At 41.0% G+C, this 23,851-nt stretch overlaps 1 protein-coding gene across 1 annotated transcript; it reads left to right on the forward strand.

The window, feature by feature from the left end:
• Window positions 1–2,876: 2,876 nt before the first annotated feature.
• LOC129858321 (dendritic cell-specific transmembrane protein-like) lies at window positions 2,877–23,590 on the forward strand. The gene is made up of 5 exons (XM_055927472.1): window positions 2,877–3,247; window positions 6,035–6,707; window positions 7,130–7,248; window positions 7,819–8,029; window positions 21,195–23,590. Exons 1-5 carry the CDS (start codon window positions 2,877–2,879, stop codon window positions 21,255–21,257), a joined length of 1,437 nt encoding a protein of 478 aa, XP_055783447.1. The 3' UTR covers window positions 21,258–23,590.
• The last annotated feature ends 261 nt before the right edge of the window (window positions 23,591–23,851 follow it).

Consider the following 23,851-nt stretch of genomic DNA (forward strand, 5'->3'; position numbering starts at 1 on the left):
GCAAAGTGGGTGGGGTTATATCCTTCCTGTTTGGCCCTGTCCGGGGGTATCATCGGATGGGGCCACAGTGTCTCCTGACCCCTCCTGTCTCAGCCTCCAGTATTTATGCTGCATTAGTTTATGTGTCGGGGGGCTAGGGTCAATTTGTTATATCTGGAGTACTTCTCCTGTCTTATCCGGTGTCCTGTGTGAATTTAAGTATGCTCTCTCTAATTCTCTTTCTCTCTTTCTTTCTCTCTCTCGGAGGACCTGAGCCCTAGGACCATGCCTCAGGACTACCTGGCATGATGACTTCTTGCTGTCCCCAGTCCACCTAGCCATGCTGCTGCTCCAGTTTCAACTGTTCTGCCTGCGGCTATGGAACCCTGACCTGTTCACCGGACGTGCTACCTGTCCCAGACCTGCTGTTTTCAACTCTCTAGGGACCGCAGGAGCGGTAGAGATACTCTTAATGATCAGCTATGAAAAGCCAACTGACATTTACTCCTGAGGTGCTGACTTGCTGCACCCTCGACAACTACTGTGATTATTATTATTTGACCATGCTGGTCATTTATGAACATTTGAACATCTTGGCCATGTTCTGTTATAATCTCCACCCGGCACAGCCAGAAGAGGACTGGCCACCCCTCATAGCCTGGTTCCTATCTAGGTTTCTTCCTAGGTTTTGGCCTTTCTAGGGAGTTTTTCCCAGCGACCGTGCTTCTACACCTGCATTGCTTGCTGTTTGAGGTTTTAGGCTGGGTTTCTGTACAGCACTTTGAGATATCAGCTGATGTAAGAAGGGCTATATAAATAAATTTGATTTGAATGTATTTTGTACTAAGATATTTCCAGAAATATATTGTCTAAATACACAATACTGTTCTATATCTTTCCTCCTGCATTGGTATCAGTAGTCTGGTGGTTCTATGGTGTGATAAGAGTGTCTGTTAAATGACCAACATTTACATATTAAAAAATATATAATATTGTTATAAAGGAAGTTATAAAAGAAAATTAAAAGGATCCCATGGGTTGATAGAGTTGATGATTGAGAGAGTCAAGGGTTGAATACCCTACAATGGACTTTCTGCTGTTCAGTTTAATGAAATAAATAAACCACCATCTTTCAGACAAGGAAGGAGTCACCACCACATCTTATGTAGCGACATTTGCATTTCTGTTTTTTACATGGAAAAGTACAGACTTTTTTACATAAAAGTAGTGACTCAGAGCTACAAAATGGTACATCATACACTACAGTTGAGGAACAATGAGAAAGTTATTCTGCTTTGAAAGTCGATCAATTTGTAAACTCCCTTTTGAGAAAACCGTTTTTAAATGATTTGGTGCTACTATTGGAGAGCCCTTCTTTGTCTACACCCATTCAGCATCGTTCACACCCTCTTAAGCCTTGGCCCCACCCATCTCTTTAATGGTTGATCCAACAGTTCAGTACTAACTTGCCAGCTACTTCCAGACATCTGAGAGAGAACAGTTCACTGAACATTATTCGCACTAGCAGAGCTGGTTAGGCTGGTATGTTATCCAGAGCATTGGTGACTGCTGTCAGATTGTCTGTAAATTCAGAGCGTTTTTGCGTTCAGAGCGCACACTGGACGCTCTGGCCAATAAGTAGGGTTATTCTGAAAGCTCTGACCTCACAAAAACAGTCAAGCACCCAAGCTAACTGGATAACATTGGGTAACTACTTCCAGACACATAATGAGAGAGCACCCCACTCTGACCATTTTACTCACCCTAGCAGAGCTGGTTAGGCTGTTTTCATGTTATCCAGAGCGTTGGTGACTAACTGTGCTGCTGGCAACAATTGAATTACGCTTTGTTGCCAATGGTAACTGACACCGGACATATTCAACAGGTGTTGAGTGTTCAGAAATTAAACAGTTATTCTGCACTCTGGCACACTAAGACGAGACTCATTTGTTACGAAATGTAGCTAGATAGCCAGCTAGGTAAACAATGAATCCCAACGCATGACGTAATGTTAGTTAGCGAGCCAGCCAGCTAACGTTAGCTAGCTAGCTAACAGTACACTATCTTGAAATGAAAATGCTATGTCAAAATTAGAGTGGAGTCTTTTGTTAAGACGTGTAGGTAGCTAGCTAAACAATAGACCATAATCACAACTCATGATGTTACTACCCTGCATGAATCTGCAGGTAGCTAACCAACCAGGTTGTATGGCTATGACTAGTCAAGCAAATGTGTCTGAGATATAAAGAATAAGATCAGGTAAGGTAATAGGTAAATGCCACAATATATTTTTTTGAATTGTTTCTTGTTTTGAGACAAATTACATTAATATCCTACTTTATGTGTTTCTTTGTGAACTAGCCTTTATGTGTTTCTTTGTATATTGTGGCATTTACCTATTTCCATATAGCATATGTGACCCGATTCAGGAAACTAGGCGAATGTCGCAAGTCACGACTTCACAGGTTGTTGTCAATAGACACTACAGAAGGAATGATAAAGGCTACTGATCTAGAGTTGATTTGTCATACAATTAAGGAAGTGGTATTTCCCTAGCTAAGTTATCAGTTGTCAAGACATGCTTTTCTCTGCGTCTTGAAGTTGGAACCAAACCAAGACATCCTCCCACAAACCATTACAGCAATACACAACAGACCATTACACACATCATTACAGGACATGACATGTCAAAACCTGCTTCTATGATTGGATTAGTGCAATTATGGTTAGGCGATTCACATACTGTTCCTTTAAAAAGCAGTCTGACAGTCAAAGAGAGGTAGTGTCAGAGTGAAGAGGAGTGTGCCACTGGATCTTATTTCACTTTTTTCTCCATATGATTTTGCTCTTCATTTTGGACCTGTTCTCCAAACCCTCAACCTGCTCCTCCTACTACAATGCCATCCCAATTTGAGAGGCTGGCTCTGTTCCGGGTCTGGTCCACGATGGTCCTTCTCTACACCTCGGACCACAGGAAGGGCTGGAGACATATCCTCCTCCACTTCCTCAGCTGCCTGACCCTGAGCCTGGCCTTGGGAGGGGCCCTCCTACTGGGCCTCTACTTCTCTTTGAACTACAGCCTAGTGGTGTGTGGAGTCACTTCAGGCTGCTGCTCCCTCCTGTTGACGGCTGGCCTGTTCTGTTCCAAGAGAGTCCGCTGCTTCTCCTTGCTGTTCCTCATCTCCTGCACTATGGAGCAGGGCAGGAACCTGCTTCTGACGGCAGGCACTGGGCTGGTGATCCTCTGGAATGTCCAGAACACCTTAAGGTGGGTTAGGGTAAGGGGTTAGGCTTAGAGTAAGGGGTTAGGCTTAGGGTAAGGGGTTAGGCTTAGGGTAAGGGTTAGGCTTAGGGTAAGGGTTAGGTTTACACTCTTTAGAAATATGGCAACGGTTAGGGTACAAATTGTTCCCTTGGGTACGAAAAGATCAAAATACTGTACACGTCATGTACATTCAGAGGTCAAATTCAAACAAAATAACATTTTATTTGTCACATGCGCTGAATACAACAGGTGTAGCCCTAACCATGAAATGCTTATTTACAAGCCCTTATTAACCAACAATGTAGTTTTAAAGAAAAGAGTTTAGAAAATATTTACTAAATAAATGAAAGTGAAAAATTCTAGTAACACAATAAAATAACCATAATGAGGCTATATACAGGGGGTACCAGTACAGAGTCAATGTGCGGGGGTACAGGTTAGTCAGGGTAATTTGTACATGTAGGTAGAGGTAAAATGTAGTCATAAAGTCATTTTTAAATCAGCAGATGTCACAAAGTGCTTGTACAGAAACCCAGCCTAAAACCCCAAAGAGCAAGCATTGCAGATGTAGAAGCACATCTAAGCTTATTCATCACATAACCATTTTATGTTGCCAATTATTTTAATGATTATTTCATTGGCAAAGTGGGCAAACTTAGGCAGGAAATGCCCACGACAAACAGTGAGAAATTATATTCATGCATTAAAAAAAACAAATAATGAAAGAAAAACAGTGCAAGTTTGAATGTTGTAAAGTTAGTTTGGGAGAGGTGGAAAAATTACTGTTAACGATCAATAAGGACAAACCTCCTGGCATTGCCAACTTTGATGGAAAGCTACTGAGGATGGTAGCTGACTCTATAGCCACTCCTATCTGTCATATCTTTAATCTGAGCCTAGAGGAAAGTCTTTGTCCTCAGGCCTGGAGGGAAGCCAAAATAATTCCGCTACCCAAGAGTGGTAAAGTGACCTTTACTGGTCCTAACAGCAGACCTATAAATTTGCTGCCAGCTCTTAGCAAACTGTTGGAAAAAATTGTGTTTGACCAAATACAATGCTGTTTCTCTGTAAACAAATGAACAACAGACTTTCAGCATGCTTATAGAGAAGGGCACTCAACATGTACTGCACTGACACAAATGACTGATGATTGGTTGAAAGAAATTGATAATAAGAAGATAGTGGGAGCTGTACTGTTAGATTTCAGTGCAGCCTTTGATATTATTGACCATAACCTGTTGTTGAAAAAACTTACGTGCTATGGCATTTCAACCTCTGCCATATCGTGGATTGGCTATCTATCTAATAGAACTCAAAGGGTTTTCTTTAATGGAAGCTTCTCTAATGTCAAACATGTAAAGTGTGGTGTACCGCAGGGCAGCCCTCTAGGCCCTCTACTCTTTTCTATTTTTACCAATGACCTGCCACTGGCAATAAACAAAGCCTGTGTGTACATGAATGCTGATGACTCAACCATATACGCATCAGCAACCACAGCTAATGAAGTCACTGAAACCCTTAACAAAGAGTTGCAGTCTGTTTTGGAATGGGTGGCCAGTAATAAACTGGTCCTGAACATCTCTAAAACTAAGAGCATTGTATTTGGTACAAATCATTCCTTAAGTGCTAGACCTCAGCTGAATCTGGCTGTTGAACAAGGTGAGGAGACTAAATTACTTGGCGTTACCTTAGATTGTAAACTGTCAAAACATATAGATTCAATGGTTGTAAAGATGAGGGGAGGTCTAGAGGTAATAAAGAGATGCTTTGCTTTTTTGACACCACACTCCAAAAAGCCAATTCTGCTCTAGTTGTCTAATCTTGAATGTTGTCCAGTCGTGTGGTTCAGTGATGCAAGGAAGGATCTAGTTAAGCTGCATTTGCTCTTCATTGTAATCAGAGGGCTGATATTAATACTCTACTATACTATACTATACTATACTCTCTCTTGGCTAAGAGTTGAGGAGAGACTGACTGCATCACTTCTTTTTAAAAGAAATATGAATGCGTTGAAAATCCCAAATTGTTTGTCAACTGACACACAGCTCTTGACACACACACGTATCCCACCAGACGTGCCACCAGGGGTCTTTTCACAGTCCCCAAATACAGAACAAATTCAAGAAAAGGTACAGTATTATATAGAGCCATTATTGCGTGGAACTTCCTTCCATCTCATATTGCTCAAATAAACAGCAAACCTGGTTTCAAAAAACAGATAAAGCAACACCTCATGGCACAACGCCTCTCCCCTATTGGACCTAGATAGTTTGTGTGTATGCATTGATATGTAGGCTACGTGTGCCTTTTTAAAAATCTATGTAGTAGTTTTTTTATGTAGTTCTGTCCTTGAGCTGTTCTTGTCTGATGATGTTCTGTTTTTTTTTCATTCTGTATTATGTTTCATGTTCTGTGTGGAACCCCAGGAAAAAGTAGCTGCTGCTTTTGCAACAGCTAATGGGGATCCTAATAAAATACCAATTGTAAATAAGAATTTGTTCTTAACTGATTACCTAGTGAAAGGAAGGTTAAACTAAAAACAACTTAGTGCGTTCTTTGTTGAAGAGCTATGAAAGTTATTTATTTAGATCCATGTGGTTAAGACGAGTCGAGTTAAACATCACAACTCTGCAAATATTTTCAAAAAATATCTGTCAAATAATTTGCATTCAGGGAAATCTGGTCACAAAGCAAACAGCGCAAGGAAACAAGGAAACATTTTAATTCCATCTGTAATTTTTTTTTATCCATCCATTTAGTAATCAATTTATTCATCCATTCATTCATCAGAAACCTCAGAGAGGTGTCCAGCAGTCTGTTGTGTAACCTGGAGAAGAAGAGAGTGTTGTTGGATGTCAGTCCAATAGATAACTATGTCAGACTGCTGAGGTGGGTGGGTGAGAAGCTCAACACGTTCATGGACATTGGAGTTGTCAAATACGAGTCATCGTTCACCGTCGAACCCAGAGTTGAGTCCAACGATCTGACGGTGAAACTTCAGGATGCTGTCCGGACACTGAACACAACAACGAAGAGCGCTGAGGTGAGCATCGACCTGGTGATGGCTGTGTTCCAGAGAGCAGTCCCGGCACTAGGGGTCACCCTGGTCATCATCACCACTACCCTGTTCCTCAGAAATTACTTCTTCAACCTCAAGTACCAGAACACTTTCATCACCAGCAGGTTTATTAGATACGATGATCAACAGAGAGCTGAGGGGAAGCCCTACCTCCTCCCTCTGAGCCCAGAGGAGGCAGATGAGTTCCGCTCTATCCCCTCTGTCAGCTTCACACGGAGAGAGGGCTACACCGTGCTCTGGTTCCTGGTTCCAATGCTCACCCACCTCCCAACCTGGCTCTTATTCATCTCCCTGGACGCACTGCTTTACTGGCTCATTCTGATTATCAACAAACACCTTCTGGAACTGGAACCATTCAGCATTAACCTAAAGATGAACCTAAACGTGAGTAGAACTGAAACCATTCAGCATTAACCTAAAGATAAACCTAAACTTTGTAATGCTTGGAGGTTCAGAAAACCGTACAATGTCATGTCGGTACAATTGTGTATATATATATATATATATATATATATATATATATATTTACTTTACTTTAGTTTATTTATTAAATATTAAATATTTTCTTAACTATATTTTCTTAAAACGGCATTGTTGGTTGAGGGCATTTGACAAATACAATTGTACTTAATTTTATTTGAAATGTTTGATTTTAATAGGATGATAGAACGTCTTGGTAACACTTTAATGAGATACTCCTCGAGAGATGGTTTAAAACCTACATAATTCCAGCTCCAACCCTAACCCTAATGCTAGCTAGGTTAGGTCAAAGGCTGGCATCAATCTCTTTTTATCTCTTTCATCAGGAAGACAACAGCATCGTGTTTATCCCTCTCCCAGGGGGAGTCATCTCGGAGGATTTCTCCTACACCTACACCCTCTTTCAGGAGGATTGCCTTCCCAAGCCCTCCCTGCTCCTCTCCAGGTCTGTGTTCGCCTGTTATCTACGTGTCCTTGACCGATGGGCTCCCGAGTGGCGCAGTGGTCTAAGGCACTGCATCTCAGTGCAAGAGGTATCACTACAGTCCCTGGTTCGATTCCAGGCTGTATCACATCCAGCCATCATTGGGAGTCCCATAGGGAGGCACACAATTGGCCCAGCGTCATCTGGTTTAGGGTTTGGCTGGGGTAGGCCTTCATTGTAAATAAAAAAGTCAGTTCTTAACTTAAACAAATAAAAACATAACATTCATTAAGATGCTAAATATTTTTCTCATCAAATTAAGTTTATGTAATATAGACTGTATCTCAGAAATACCCAAACTACTTTAAAAGCACTGCAAATTACCGAGACCCATGTTGGCATATAAAAACATATTTTGGGACTGTTCAAGTTCAGTTTGGGACAGTTGAAATTGCACTTCGGGACGGTACCTGTACGGTGACAAAAGAAGGCAGTTGCGAATACTGTCTCCAGGTCTGTGGTCGGCCTGTCTGTTATACACTGGTCCTAGACCTGATAACCCTAATCCCAACCCTCCCTGTTTGTCTCCAGGTCTCTGGTCCCCCTGTCTGTTAACCTGGTTGTTCTACTGGTCCTAGTCCTGCTGTCTGCCAAGATGGGTCAGCTCAAACTACTGGTCTCAGAACAGTTCTACAACGACAACGCAGACCAGAGGGTGCAGCAACTCCATGCTAAGATCAGCCACAAAAGAGCCAAGATGAGGCCTCCAACGAAGAAGTCTCTGCTGAGACTGCTAAAACAAGTAAGGGTTCAATCATATTAGCTTCCTATAACTTTATTTGTATCATAACTTCATATCATATTAGCTTCATGTAACATCTTATTTTAGCTTCATATAACTTAATGGATACTTTGGGATTTTGGCCCAGAGTCAGATGAACTCGTGGAGACCATTTTTATGTCTCTGCATGCAGTTTGAATAAAGTTGCTATCTAGAGTTAGCGCAACTGCTAACTAGCGTTAAAACAATGACGTCCATGGTCAAAACAAATCTAATTTTATTTGTCACATGCACTGAATACAACAGGTGTAGACCTTACAGTGAAAATGCTAACTTACAAGTCCTTAAACCAACAATGTAGTTTTATGAAATTACCTAAAAAGAAAAGGAAAAAAAATACAAAAATAATACAAATTTACAATAATAAAAAATGTAAATACTAAAAATTAAATACTGAAAATAAAACAAATAATTAAAAAGTAAGAGATAAGAATTACAAATAGTTCAGAGCAGCAGTACATGTAGTACATGTAGTAGAACAGGGAGTACAGGAGGGGACTGAGCACGCACCCCTGAGGGGCCCCTGTGTTGAGGATCAGCTTGGCTGATGTGTTGTTACCTACCCTTACCACCTGGGGCGGCCCATCAGGAAGTCCAGGATCCAGTTGCAGAGGGAGGTATTTAGTCCCAGGGTCCTTAGCTTAGTGATGAGCTTTGAGGGCACAATGGTGTTGAACGCTGAGCTGTAGTCAATGAATAGCATTCTCACATAGGTGTTCCTTTTGTCCAGGTGTGAAAGGGCAGTGTGGAGTGCAATAGAGATTGCATCATCTGTGGATCTGTTGGTGTGGTATGCAAATTGGAGTGGGTCTAAGGATAATGGTGTTGATGTGAGCCATGACCAGCCTTTCAAAGCATTTCATGGTTACTGACGTGAGTGCTATGGGTTGGAGGTCATTTAGGCAGGTTACCTTAGTGTTCTTGGACACAGGGACTATGGTGGTCTGCTTGAAACATGTTCATATTACAGATTCAGACAGGGATTGGATGAAAATGTCAGTGAAGCAAGCACCAGTTAGCCTTTAGCTAGGCCAATATACCAGCTAATTATAGGTCTACAATATCTCTTTTGCCAATTGGCCTGGACCCTTTATTGTCGACACGGAGCCCCGCCGATCCATCACGACTGGACTGCCGACGTGATCGCCCGATGTGATCTGAAACAGGCTATTCTGTTACGATGTCAACAAAGAACCAGCTGCTAGCCCAGGCCCGCTAGCTTTTCTGAACGCTGTGTCCCCTGCTCGCCTAGCGTAGTAGTGACTACCAAACAGCACCCTGACTCCCCTATTGCTGCTCTTTTGACCCTATTATCACTTGGCTCCACAGCTGATGCCCCCTGGACTGTTTCAATAACACGGTACCTAATTTTGTTTACCTGTCGGACCCAGCCTCGAACTCAGGTCCTGTGTGTACCTAACTGACCATCTCTTCCTATTCATCGCCATTTACCCGTTGTTGTCTTAGCTCTCCTGATCAACACCTGTGATAGCTTTATGTCATACTATTCAGATCTGTGCCCAAACAGTTCGAGCTTCTACTTTTTAAAATCCACCTTTCCAGAAATAAGTCTCTCACTGTTGCCGCTTGTCATAGACCCCCCTCAGCCCCCAGCTGTTCCCTGGACACCATATGTGAATTAATTGCCCCCCATTTATCTTCAAAGTTTGTACTGTTAGGTGACCTAAACTGGGATATGATTAACACCCCGGCCATCCTACAATCTAAGATAGATGCCCTCAATCTCACACAAATTATCAAGAAACCTACTAGGTACAACCCTAAATCCGTAAACACGGGCACCCTCATAGACATCATCCTGACCAACCTGCCCTCTAAATAGACTTCTGCTGTCTTCAACCAGGATCGCAGCGATCACTGCCTCATTGCCTGCGTCCGTAATGGGTCCGCGGTCAAACGACCACCACTCATCACTGTCAAACGCTCCTTTAAACACTTCAGCGAGCAGGCCTTTCTAATTGACCTGGCCCGGGTATCCTGGAAGGATTTTGACCTCATTCTGTCAGTAGAGAATGCCTGGTTAACCTGTCTAGGATGAGCGTGCCGCTAGCGGCACTCCCCCCCCACCCCCACTGAAAAACCAGTGCCGCGAAATTCAAAAAAAATATATTTTTTAAATATTTAACTTTCACACATTAAAGTCCAATACAGCTAATGAAAGACACAGATCTTGTGAATCCAGTCAACATGTCTGATTTTTAAAATGTTTTACAGGGAAGACACAATATGTAAAGATGTACATCTATTACCTAAAAACACATTAGCATAATCCACCATCTTTTATTTGTCCACCAACACCAGTAGCTATCACCAATTCGGCTAAACTAAGATATTTATAGCCCCTAACCAACAAAAAAACTCATCAGATGACAGTCTGATAACATATTTATGGTATGGGATAGGTTTTGTTAGAAAAAAGTGCATATTTCAGGTAGATGGCATAGGTTACAATTGCACCCACCGTCACAAATGGACTAGAAAAACTACATAGAGCAACGTGTTTACCTACTTACTAATCATCAAACATTTCGTAAAAATACACAGCATACACTAATCGAAAGACACAGATCCTGTGAATACAGACAATATTTCAGATTTTCTAAGTGTCTTACAGCGAAAACACAATAAATCGTTATATTAGCATAGCACATAGCACATAGCAGCCCAGCATTGATTCTAGCCAAAGTGAGCGATAAAAGTCAACATCGCCAAAATATATTAATTTTTTCACTAACCTTCTCAGAATTCTTCAGATGACACTCCTGTAACATCATATTACACAATCCATATAGAGTTTGATCGAAAATGTTTATATTTAGCCACCAAAATCATGGTTAGACAATGTGAAATGTAGCTCAGCTGGTCAGAAAATGTCCTTGCGCCACTTAGACAGTGATCTACTCTTATACATAAATACTCATAAACGTGACTAAAAAATATAGGGTGGACAGGGATTGATAGACAATTTAATTCTTAATACAATTGCGTTATTACATTTTTTAATTTATCCTTACTTTTCAATACAGTTTGCGCCAAGCGAAGCTACGTCAAAAAACATGGCGTCCTAAGCCACTAACATTTTTCGACAGAAACACGATTTATCATAATAAAAATGTCCTACTTTGAGCTGTTCTTCCATCAGTATCTTGGGCAAAGGATCCTTTCTTGGGAGTAATCGTCTTTTGGTGGAAAGCTGTCCTCTTGCCATGTGGAAATGCCAACTGCGTTCGGGATGAACTGAAAAGCGTGCCCAGCTATTCACACCGTTTCAAAAATAAATGTCCTAAAATCGCACTAAACGGATATAAATTGCTATAAAACGCTTTAAATTAACTACCTTAAGATGTTTTTAACTCCTATAACGAGTAAAAAGATGACCGGAGAAATATAACAGGCTAAACTAACGCTTGGAAAAATAGCAGTTCGATGTCCTCCACGCGCATTACGCAGCTGCAAAGGAGCTCCTACCTACAGGGTTTTTTTATTTGTAGTGCCTGTGAACGCGCAATCGACCCCATTGAAATCGTCATCACGTAAAGGCATCCAGGGGAAGACGTAAGCAGTGTCCGTATAGTCATAGCAATAACAGTGCCCTTTTAACTGACTCCAGAACAGTGGCCAAAATTTCTGAAATCTGACTCCATGTCAGGGAAATTGCTGTAGAATGGGCTCTGTTCCACTTAGAGACAAAATTTCAACTCCTATAGAAACTATAGACTGTTTTCTATCCAATAATAATAATAATATGCATATTGTATGATCAAGAACTGTTCTGAAACAGCTGCAAAATCTGGACCCCTACAAATCTGCTGGCCTAGACAATCTGGACCCTCTCTTTCCAAATTATCCAACGCAATTGTTGCAAATCCTATTACTAGCCTGTTCAACCTGTCTTTCATATCGTCTGAGATCCCTAAAGATTGGAAAGCTGCCGTAGTCATCCCCCTCTTCAAAGGGGGAGACACTCTCGACCCAAACTGCTACAGACCTATATCTATCCTACCCTGCCTTTCTAAAATCTTCGAAAGCCAAGTTAACAAACAGATCACCGACCATTTCGAATCCCACCGTACCATCTCCGCTATGCAAATTGGTTTCTAAGCTGGTCATGCACAGTACTGTGCAGCCGTCTTCATCGACCTGGCCAAGGTTTCCGACTCTGTCAAATCACCCCATTCTTATCGGCAGACGCAACAGCCTTGGTTTCTCAAATGACTGCCTCACCTGGTCCACCAGCTACTTCTCAGATAGAGTTCAGTGTGTCAAATCGGAGGGCCTGTTGTCCGGACCTCTGGCAGTCTCTATGGGGGTGCCACAGAGTTCAATTCTTGGGCCGACTCTTTTTTCTATATATATCAATGATGTCGCTCTTGCTGCTGGTGATTCTCTGATCCACCTCTACGCAGACGACACCATTCTGTATACTTCTGGCCCTTCTTTGGACACTGTGTTAACAAACCTCCAGACAACACTCTGTTGGTTCCACTTTTCTGGGCTCCGTTATTTACTGAACAAGTAAGGAACACTTATAAATCATAACAATTTGAATCCAAATAAAGCAAAAAAACAAAACAAAGATCAAACATCAGACATACAACTGATGTCTCTCCTGAGTTCTGCCCCCAACAAAAGAAAGACAGGATCTTATATACCCAAGATTGCACCTTGTGGTGTGATTTCCTATGTCAAAACCTGCATGTGTGTAACGATCTTCTTCATCTGAGGAAGAGGAAAGATCGGACAAAAACGCAGTGTGGTAAGTGTCTATGATAATTTATTATAACTGAACACGAAAATACAAAATAACAAAGTGAATGTAAGAAATGAAAATCGAAACAGTCCTGAAAGGTGCAAACACAAAACAGCAAACGACTACCCACAAACACCAGGTGGGAAAAGGCTACCTAAGTACGGTTCTCAATCAGAGACAACAATAGACAGCTGCCTCTGATTGGGAACCATACCAGGCCAAACACATAGAAAAGAAAACATAGAAAAAAAACATAAAATGCCCACCCCAACTCACGCCCTGACCAAACCAAAACAGAGACATAAAAAAGGAACTAAGGTCAGGGAGTGACAATGTGCAGCTAAAATAACAAGTTATTCTTAACACAAGGTTTCTGAGAAGCTGTCTCAGTGGCATGCGAATCTGCCCTTGTTTCAGAGAAAAACAGACACAGTCTCTCTGTGTCTCGCTATCACCCTCAGTTCCTTTTCTCACAGATGCGGGGCTGCGGGTTTGGACAGAGAGCTAGACACAGACATAGGCCTCAATGTTCAGCTATACAGTGAGCATAAGTACAATGGTACACAAACAAATTAATAACAACATAATCAATGGTGGGTGTCTTTAGAATAATTGTAATCCTTCAACTTCTTCCGTGGCCTCCAACTGCTTTTAAATGCAAGTAAAAGTTAATGCAAAATTTTAATTATTTCACCACTATGGCCAATTTATTACCTTACCTCCCTAATCTTACTACATTTGCACACACTGTATATAGATTTTCCTATTGTGTTATTGACTGTGCGTTTGTTTATCCCATGTGTAACTCTGTGTTGTTTTTGTCGCACTGCTTTGCTTTATCTTGGCCAGGTCGCAGTTGTAAATGAGAACTTGTTCTCAACTGGCCTACCTGGTTAACTAGCCTACCTGGTTAACTGGCCTACCTGGTTAAATAAAGGTAAAAAAATATATATTTAAAAAATATAGCGTTATCAGACCAACCACTGTTCAAGACCATTTCCCATGTTTACGATGCTCTTATGTCAGGACTAACACTGCCTGGGCTAGATAAACCCCGACTTAGATGGGAAAAAGATCTGGGTATTGATCTTGATGAGGGTCTATGGAGTGACCTATGCAGGGATGGTGTTACATCCACATTGAACTCCTGATACAGATTGGTCCAGTTGAATTTCCTCCATCAGCTCTATATCACCCCATCTAGACTGCTAGGAGTTCAACCCTGATATCTCCTCCTTATGTTTTAGATGTGGCTCAAATGAAGGAACATTCCTCCATTCCACTTGGCAGTGTTCAAAACTACACGGTCTCTGGCAGGGGGTATGCGATACCATATCCTCAATTCATGGGGTTGCATTCCCTTTAGACCCGGAGGTCTGTCTACTGGGCAACTTTACTAACACCAATCTTAGGCAAAGCCATACTATAAAGCTAACAGAAATATTGCTAGCGATTGCCAAGAAATGTATCGCCTTGAAATGGAAATTGGATTCCCCCCTGCCAGTTGCAATGTGGCTATCAGAAGTTAATAGTTGTATCCCACTGGAGAAAATTACTTACCGCTTAAAGAATAAGTTAAATACATTTTACAGAATTTGGCAACCTTTTATTGACTATATGGAGAATCTCCCCCCACATCACATTGAATGAATCTCTATATTATCCTTATATAATGTTTCACACGTAATGTATAATATGTAGCCTACGGCAGGTGACCATATGATCCAATGTCTCATTATAATCTTTTTTTTATTGTATGTTTGTATATATAATTATAATTTGTTTTATTTTTTCTTTCTTTGTTACGCTCATCTGTTATTGTCACTTTGTCCTATTGTTGTCTAATATCTTTTCACGTTTGTCTTGAATGTTGTTAATTGGAAAATGCAAAAATAAAATATTCAAATAAAAAAATATAGCGTTATATCATTTTAGCTTCATATAACTTCGTATCATATGTGAATCACCACCTAGATTCGATCTTATGTAGCAACATTTCAATATCTGTTTTTTACATGGATACAAGTAGAGACTCAGATCTACAAAATGGTATATCAAACACTGCATTTGAGGAAACAGAAAGTTCTGCTTTGAAAGACGGTCAACTTGTAAACTCACTTTTGAAAAAAAACGTCTTTCAATGATTTGGTACTACTATTGGACAGCCCTTCTTTGTCTACACCCATTCAGCATTGTTCCAACCCTCTTAAGCCTAAACCTTAGCCCCACCCATCTCTTTAAGGGTTGATCTGACCATTCTGTACTAACTTGCCAGCTACTTCCAGACATTTAAGAAAGAGAGCATAGCTCACTGAACATTACTCGCCTTAGCAGAGCTGGTTAAGCTGTTATGTTATCCAGAGCATTGGTGACTGCAACTGTGCTGTCAGATTGTCCGTTTGTAAACGCAGAGTGTTTCGCATTCAGAGCGCACACTGGACACTGGTAGTAGGGTTGATTTGTTGCCGACCCGGACATATTCGGTGTTGAGCGTTCAAAAATGCATCAGTTATTCTGCGCTCTGGCACACTAAGACGAGAGTCTTTTGTTAAGACATGTATCTTGATAGCTAGCTCGGTAAACAATGAATCCCAACGCATGACGTAAGGTTAGTTAGCGAGCCAGACAGCTAACGTTAGCTAGCTAGCTAACAGTACACTTTTACTTGAAATGAAAATACTTTGTCAAATTCATAGAATATCTTCTTCATGTAACGTCATATCATATTAGCATCATATAACGTAATATCGTATTTGTATTTATTATGGATCCCCAAGGCAGCAGCTACTCTTCCTGGGGTCCGCAGAATTAAGGCAGTTATACAATTTTAAAAACTATGCAATACATTTATTACAGAATTCACAACACACTAAGTGTGTGCCCTCAGGCCCCTACTCCACTACAACATATCTACAACACTAAATCCATGTGTATGTGTGTGTATAGTACGTATGTTATCATGTGTGTATGCATATGTCTGTGACTATATTTGTGTTACTTCACAGTACCCGCTGTTCCATAAGGTGTATTTTTACCTGCTTTTAAATCTGATTCTACTGCTTCTACTACATCAGTTACCAGATATGGAATATAGTTCCATGTAGTCATGGCTCTGTGCACCTCCCACAGTCTGTTTTGGACTTGGGGACTGTGAAGAGACCTCTGGTGGCATGTCTTGTGGGGTATGCATGTGTAACAGTTTAACTTTAGTCCGTCGCCCCGACCCGGGTGCGAACCAGGGACCCTCTGCACACATCAGTCACCCACGAAGCATCATTACCCATCGCTCCACAAAAGCGGTGACCCTTGCAGAGCAAGGGGAACCACCACTTCAAGGTCTCAAAGCGAGTGACGTCACCGATTGAAACGCAATTAGCGCGCACCACCGCTAACTAGCTAGCCATTTCACATCGGTTACATATGCATGGGTGTCCGAGCTGTGTGCTGGAATATTTATGTTTACCAATAGATGGCAATATTGACTCAAGATGGGGGTTGCTTTCCTCTATCCGTAGCCATTTCCTATGTCTGCCATATATAACCATGCTTGAGAAAGCCTCAGGTAGCTTACGCCAGGTGCATTAGGGAATGTTATTCTAAGTTATAATTAAATACTTAAACTGTACTTAAGAATCCTCTTAAGAGACTACAATGTTAATCTCTCTTCCACTTTGAGCCATGAGAAATTGACATGCATGTCTTTAATGTTATCTCTCCATGTACTTTTAAGGGTCAGCCGCCCGGTTCTGAGCCAACTGCAATTTTCCCAAGTCCCTCTTTGTGGCACCTGACCACACTCCTGAACAGTAGTCCAGGTGCGACTAAACCAGGGCCTGTAGGACCTGCCTTCTTGATAGTGTTGTTAAGAATGCAGAGGAGTGCTTTATTATGGACGGACTTCTCCCCATCTTAGCTACTGTTGCATCAATTTGCTTCGACCATGTTTACAATCCAGGGTAACAACAAGCAGTTTAGTCACTTAATCAATTTCAACATTATTCATTGCGAGATGTAGTTGAGGTTTAGTGAATGATTTGTCCCAAATACAATGGTTTTAGTTTTGGAAATATTTACGACCAACTTATTCCTTGCCACCCATTCTGAAACTAACTGCAGCTCTTTGCTAAGTGTTGCAGTCATTTCAGTCACTGTGGTAGCTGACGTGTATAGCGTTGAGTCATCCGCATAGACACTCTGGCTTTACTCAAAGAGTAAATGTCATTTGTAAAGACTGAAAAAAGCAAGAGGCCTAAACAGCTATCCTGAGGAATTCCTGCTTCTACCTGGATTATGTTGGAGAGGCTTCCATTAAAGAGGACCCTCTGTGTTCTGTTAGTCAAGTAACTCTTTATTTACATTATAACAGGGGGTGTTAGACTGCCCCCACAATCATTTTGTCATCAATTTCTCTCAGCCAATCATCAGTCATTTGTGTAAGTGCTGTGCTTGTTGAGTGTCCTTCTCTGTATTAATGCTCTGTATGCTGAAAGTCTGTTGACTGTTTTGTTTACTGTGAAATAGCATTGTATCTGGTCAAACACAATTTATTCCAGAAGTTTACTAAGGGTTGGTAACAGGCTGATTGGTTGGCTATTTGAGCCAGTAAAGGGGGCTTTACTATTCTTAGGTAGCGGAATGACTCTAGCTTCCCTCCAGGCCTGAGGGCACACACTTAAATTGAAGATGTGGCAAATAGGAGTGGCAATATCGTCCGCTATTATCCTCTGTAACGTCATCCCGACAGTGACCGTACGTACATATTCCAACCAGAAGCCATGGATTACAGGCAACATCCGCGCTGAGCTAAAGGCTAGAGATGCCGATTTTAATGGGTGGGACATTAATCTGGACGCTTATACGAAACCCTGCTATGCCCACAGGCAAAGCGTAAATACAGGACTAAGATTGAATCCTACTCTACTGGCTCTGATGCTCGTAGGACGTTTCAGGGCTTGCAAACTATTAGGAACTACAAAGGGAAACCCAGCCATGAGCTGCCCAGTGACGCGAGCCTACCAGACGAGCTAAGTGCCTTTTATGCTCGCTTCGAGGCAAGCAACACTGAAACATGCATGAGAGCACCAGCTGTTCTGGATGACTGTGGGATCGCACTCTCCGTAACTGATGTGAGCAAAACCTTTAAACAGGTCAACATTCACAAGGTTGTGGGGCCAGACAGAATACCAGAGCGTGTACTCAGAGCATGCGCGGACCAACTGGCAAGTGTCATTACGGACATTTTCATTCTCCGTAGTCTGTAATACCAACATGTTTCAAGCAGACCATCATAGTCCCTGTGCCCAAGAATGCTAGGATAACCTGCCTAAATGACTACCGCCCAGTAGCACTCACATCGGTAGCCATGAAGTGCTTTGAAAGGCTGGTCATGGCTCACATCCATACCATCATTCCAGAAACCCTAGACCCACTCCAATTCGCATACCAACCCAACAGATCCACAGATGACGCAATCTTAATCGCACTCCACACTACCCTTTCCCACCTGGACAAAAGGATCACCTATGTGAGAATGCTGTTCATTGACTACAGCTCAGCATTCAACACCATAGTGCCCACAAAGCTCATCACTAGAGTAAACACCTCTCTCTGCGATTGGATCCTGGTTCTTCCTGATGGGCCGCCCACAAGTGGTAAGGGTAGGCAACAACACATCTGCCCTCAACACGGGGGCCCCTCGAGGGTGTGTGCTTAGTCCCCTCCTGTACTCCCTTTTTCACCCACAATGGCATGACTTCAACACCATTAAGTTTGCTGATGAAACAACAGTGGTCGGCCTGATTACAGACAATGATAAGACAGCCTATAGGGATGAGGTCAGAGACCTGACAGTGTGGTGCCAGGACAACAAAGTAGATGATCGTGGACTACAAGAATAGGAGGGCCGAACTGGCCCCCATTAACATCAACGGGGCTTGAGTGGAGCAGGTTGAGAGTTTCAAGTTCCTTGGTGTCCACATCACCAACGAACTATCATGGTCCAAACATACCAAGACAATCATGAAGAGGACACGACAAAACCTATTCCCCCTCAGGAGAGTGAAAAGATTTGACATGGGTCCCCAGATCCTCAAAGTTATACAGCTGGACAATCGAGAGCATCCTGACCGGTTGCATCAACGCCTGGTAAGGCAACTGTTAGGCATCTAAGCATAAGGCGCTACAGAGGGTAGTGCGTACGGCCCAGTACATCACTGGGGCCAAGCTTCCTACCATCCAGGACCTCTATACTAGGCAGTGTCAATTGAGGGCCCAAAAAATGGTCAAAGACTCCAGTCACCCAAGTCATATAGAGTCGTAGCATAGTTACTTCATATAATGTATTATATTAGCTTCATATAATGTCATATTATATTAGCTTCATATAACATCAACTTCATATACAGTACCAGTCAAAAGTTTAGACACACCTTCTCATTCAAGGGTTTTTCTTTATTTCTACATTGTAGAATAATAATGAAGACATCAAAACTATGAAATAACACATATGGAATCATGTAGCAACCAAGAAAAGTGTTCAACAAATCAAAATATATTTGAGATGATTTAAAGTAGCCACCCTTTGCCTTGATGACAGCTTTGCTCACTCTTGGCATTCTCTCAACCAGCTTCATGAGTTAGTCACCTAGAATGCATTTCAATTAACAGGTGTGGCTCGTAAAAAAGTTAATTTGTGGAGTTTCTTTCCTTCTCAATGCGTTTCAGTCTATCAATTGTGTTGTGACAAGGTAGGGGTGGTATTTAGAAGATGGCCCTATTTGGTGAAAGACCAAGTCTATATTAATGGCAAGAACAGCTCAAATAAGCAAAGAGAAACGACAGTCCATCATTACTTTAAGACCTGAAGGTCAGTCAATTTGGAAAATGTCAAGAACTTTGAAAGTTTCTTCAAGTGCAGACGCAAAAACCATCAAGCGCTATGATGAAACTGGCTCTCATGAGGACCGCCACAGAAAAGGAAGATGTGATGGTTGGCATTCAGGCCAAAGAGTCCAACTTGGTTTCATCAGACCAGAGAATCTTGTTTCTCATGGTCTGAGAGTCTTTAGGTGCCTTTTGGTAAACGCCAAGAGGGCTGTCATGTGCCTTTTATTGAGGAGTGGCTTCTGTTATGACACTCTACAATAAAGGCCTGATTGGTGAAGTGCTGCAGAGAAGATTGTCCTTCTGGTAGGTTCTCCCATCTCCACAAAGGAACTCTAGAGCTCTGTCAGAGTGACCATCGGGTTCTTGGTCATCTCCCTGACCAAGGCCCTCCTCCCTCGATTGCTCAGCTCTATGAAGAGCCTTGGCGAGTCCAAAATTCTTCCAATTAGGTAGGCCACTGTGTTCTTGGGGACCTTCAATGCTGCATTGTTTTGTACCCTTCACCAGATCTGTGCCTCGACACAATCCTGTCTCGAACCTTTTACGGACAGTTCCTTCAACCTCATGGCTTGGTTTTTGCTCTGACATGCACTGTCAACTGTGGGACCTTATTTAGACAGGTGTGTGCCTTTCCAAACCATGTCCAATCAATTGAATTTACCACAGGTGGACTCTAATCAAGTTGTAGAAACATCTCAAGGATGATCAATGGAATCAGGATGCATTTGAGCTCAATTTAGAGTCTCATAGTAAAGGGTCTGAATACTTATGTAAATAAGGTATTTCTGTTTTTTATTTGTAATGAATTTGCCAACATTTCTATAAACCATTTTTTGCTTTGTCATCATGGGGTATTGTGTGTAGATTGCTTAGGAAAATGTTTTATTTCATCCATTTTAGAATAAGGTTGTAACGTAACAACATGTGGAAAAAGTCAAGGGGTCTGAATACTTTCCGAAGGCACTGTATCATATCATACTAGCTTCATATAACGTCAAATCAACTTCATTTAACTTTATCATAATAGCTTTATAAGACTTCATATCATATCAACTTTATATAACTTTATCATAATAGCTTCATAAGACTTCATATCATATCAACTTCATATAACTTTATCATAATAGCTTCATGTAACATTTTAACTTCAGAAAACATGTAACATTTTAACTTCAGAAAACTTAATTTCCTATCTACTTCATGAAACTTCCTATAACATTACCTCCATATACTTTCATATCATATTAACTACGTATAACTCCATCATATCGTACTACCTTCATATATAAGTTCATACCATATTATCTTCATATAATGTCATATCAACTTTATATAACATCATATCATTCATGTAATGTCTTATATTAACATCATATAACTTAACATCAAATCAACTTTTTTTAGCTCTGAAGTCATTCACTGAAATGGTTACATAATGAGGAGAAGTGATAATTCTTTATTTTATTGCAGAAAAGCTTCTGGCTTCCACTGTTCTTCCACGCTGCGAAGGAGAATGATATGCGTCTCACCTGAAGTTGAAGAAATCCAAAACAGTGATCATCTGGGAAATTGATTTTTGCTTTGTCATGCATTTAGGCATTCACCTGTAGAATTACTTAATGACCTAGGACTAGATCGTAAGTATTTTTTTTTTTAAATTGCATTGCTATTTTGTGTAAATGTTCCACAAAGATCAACAGTTTATTCTAATCGCGGTAAATATGTCTTGTGTTATAAACCAATTTCTATAGTTAGTGTGTGAATAAGTTTGTTGTACAAATGATTGGGCTACAACACTATCACAAATATGGCTTCGACTTCATTAAAGTAAACCTCAGAGTAATCTTCTCTGAGTTGCTTTGATGTTGTCTTTATGAATAAGATACAGTTGAAGTCGGAAGATTACATACACCTTAGCCAAATACATTTAAACTCAGTTTTTCACAATTCCTGACATTTAATCCTAATAAAAATCCCCTGTCATAAATCAGTTAGAGTAATTGTAGAGAGAATTATTTATTTCAGCTTTTATTTCTTTCATCACATTCCCAGTGGGTCAGACGTGTACATACACTCAATTAGTATTTGGTAGCTTTGCCTTTAAATTGTTTAACTTGGGTCAAACGTTTCGGGGAGCCTTCCACAAGCTTCCCACAATAGGTTGGGTGAATTTTGGCCCATTCCTCCTGATAGAGCTGGTGTAACTGAGTCAGGTTTGTAGGCCTCCTTGCTCGCACACGCTTTTTCAGTTCTGCCCACAAATTTTCTATAGGATTGAGATCAGGGCGTTGTGATGGTCACTCCAATACCTTGACTTTGTTGTTCTTAAGCCATTTTGCCACAACTTCAATATATCCACATAATTTTCCTCCCTCATGATGCTATCTATTTTGTGAAGTGCACCCGTCCCTCCTGCAGCAAAGCACCCCCACAACATGATGCTGCCACCCCTGTGCTTCATGGTTGGGATGGTGCCCTTTGGCTTGCAAGCCTCCCCTTTTTTCTCCAAACATAACGATGGTCATTATGGCCAAACAGTTCAATTTTTGTTTCATCAGAACAGAGGACATTTCTCCAAGTACGATCTTTGTCCCCATGTGCAGTTGCAAACCACAGTCTGGCTTTTTTATGGCGGTTTTGAAGCAGTGGCCTCTTCCTTGCTGAGTGGCCTTTCAGATTATGTCGATATAGGACTTGTTTTACTGTGGATATAGATACTTTTGTACCTGTTTCCTCCAGCATATTCACAAGGCCATTTGCTGTTGTTCTGGGATTGATTTGCACTTTTTGCACCAAAGTACATTCATCTCTAGGCGACAGAATGCGTCTCCTTCCTGAGCGGTATGACGGCTGCGTGGTCCCATGGTGTTAATACTTGCGTACTATTGTTTGTACAGATGAACGTGGTACCTTCAGGCGTTTGGAAATTGCTCCCAAAGATGAACCAGACTTGTGGAGGTCCACAATTTTTTTCTGAGGTCTAGGGTGATTTCTTTTGATTTCCCCATGATGTCAAGCAAAGAGGCACTGAGTTTGAAGGTATGGCCTTGAAATACATCCACAGGTACGCCTCCAATTGACTCAAATTATGTCAATTAGCCTATCAGAAGCTTCTAAAGGCATTACATAATTTTCTGGAATTTTCCAAGATGTTTAAAGGCACAGTCAACTTAGTGTATGTAAACTTCTGACCCACTGGAATTGTGAAAAGTGAAATCATCTGTCTGTAAACAATTGTTGGAAAATGTACTTGTGTCATGCACAAAGTAGATGTCCTAATGATTTGCCAAAACTATAGTTTGTTTAACAAGAAATTTGTGGAGTGGTTGAATTAATGACTCCAACATAAGTGTATGTAAACTTCCAACTTCAACTGTACATGCATTTAAATTGTGATCTAACGCTCAAAAATATGTCTTTGATTTCTTTAAACCTCAAACATAAAGCAATCTTCTCTTTTTGTATTGTCTTTATATGCATTACAATGGCAAAGGTAATGTCTTCCAACTGCAAGAAGTCCTCTAGCAATGTCTGATCTTTTACTTATGTGTTTTGTTAGACAACTTTTTAGGCATTCAAGGTGTTGGTCTGATGGGAATCTGTGATGTCACCTTGTTTGAGGAACAATAAATAAAAAAAGAGGGAAGCCCCTACTGTGCTATGTCATGACTTACATCAGGGGTGTCAAAGTCAAATGGACGGAGGGCCAAATAAAAAATTTAGCTACAAGCCGAGGGCCGGACTGTTCGAATGTTCATTGAAAATTTTTTAAATGACGCATATAGTCTAGTGAACCTAATTGAACCTACTGAAAACCTAACAAATATATTCCAATATGATCAGATAAATAAAGCAATATTTTCTTATGGCTCTGTCAGTAATCTTTAATTTTCAACAGACACAAAAGACAAATTTCCTTTATATAAAAATCCCCATAACATGAACATTAAATGAAAGAAACCGGTATTCAAGGCACCATCAGTAGCCTATATTTTCTATTTTAGCAAAAGTGGGCTAAATTTACTTCAAAGAAAAAAACAATAATAGCAATTTTCTATCATCCACTCAACTGAAATATTTTTAAAATATAATTGGATTGAAATACAATAAAATAAAGTGCAAAAATC

The sequence above is a fragment of the Salvelinus fontinalis genome, chromosome 6 (assembly GCF_029448725.1).
Source record: "Salvelinus fontinalis isolate EN_2023a chromosome 6, ASM2944872v1, whole genome shotgun sequence".
Lineage (NCBI taxonomy): Eukaryota > Metazoa > Chordata > Actinopteri > Salmoniformes > Salmonidae > Salvelinus > Salvelinus fontinalis.

Coding starts and splice junctions, on each gene's coding strand:
- LOC129858321 (XM_055927472.1), top strand. CDS start 2,877: ATGCCATCCCAATTTGAGAGGCTGGCTCTGTTCCGGGTCTGGTCCACG. Junction 7,249..7,818: donor CCCTCCCTGCTCCTCTCCAG/GTCTGTGTTCGC, acceptor GTTTGTCTCCAG/GTCTCTGGTCCCCCTGTCTG. Junction 8,030..21,194: donor TGCTGAGACTGCTAAAACAA/GTAAGGGTTCAA, acceptor ATTTTATTGCAG/AAAAGCTTCTGGCTTCCACT.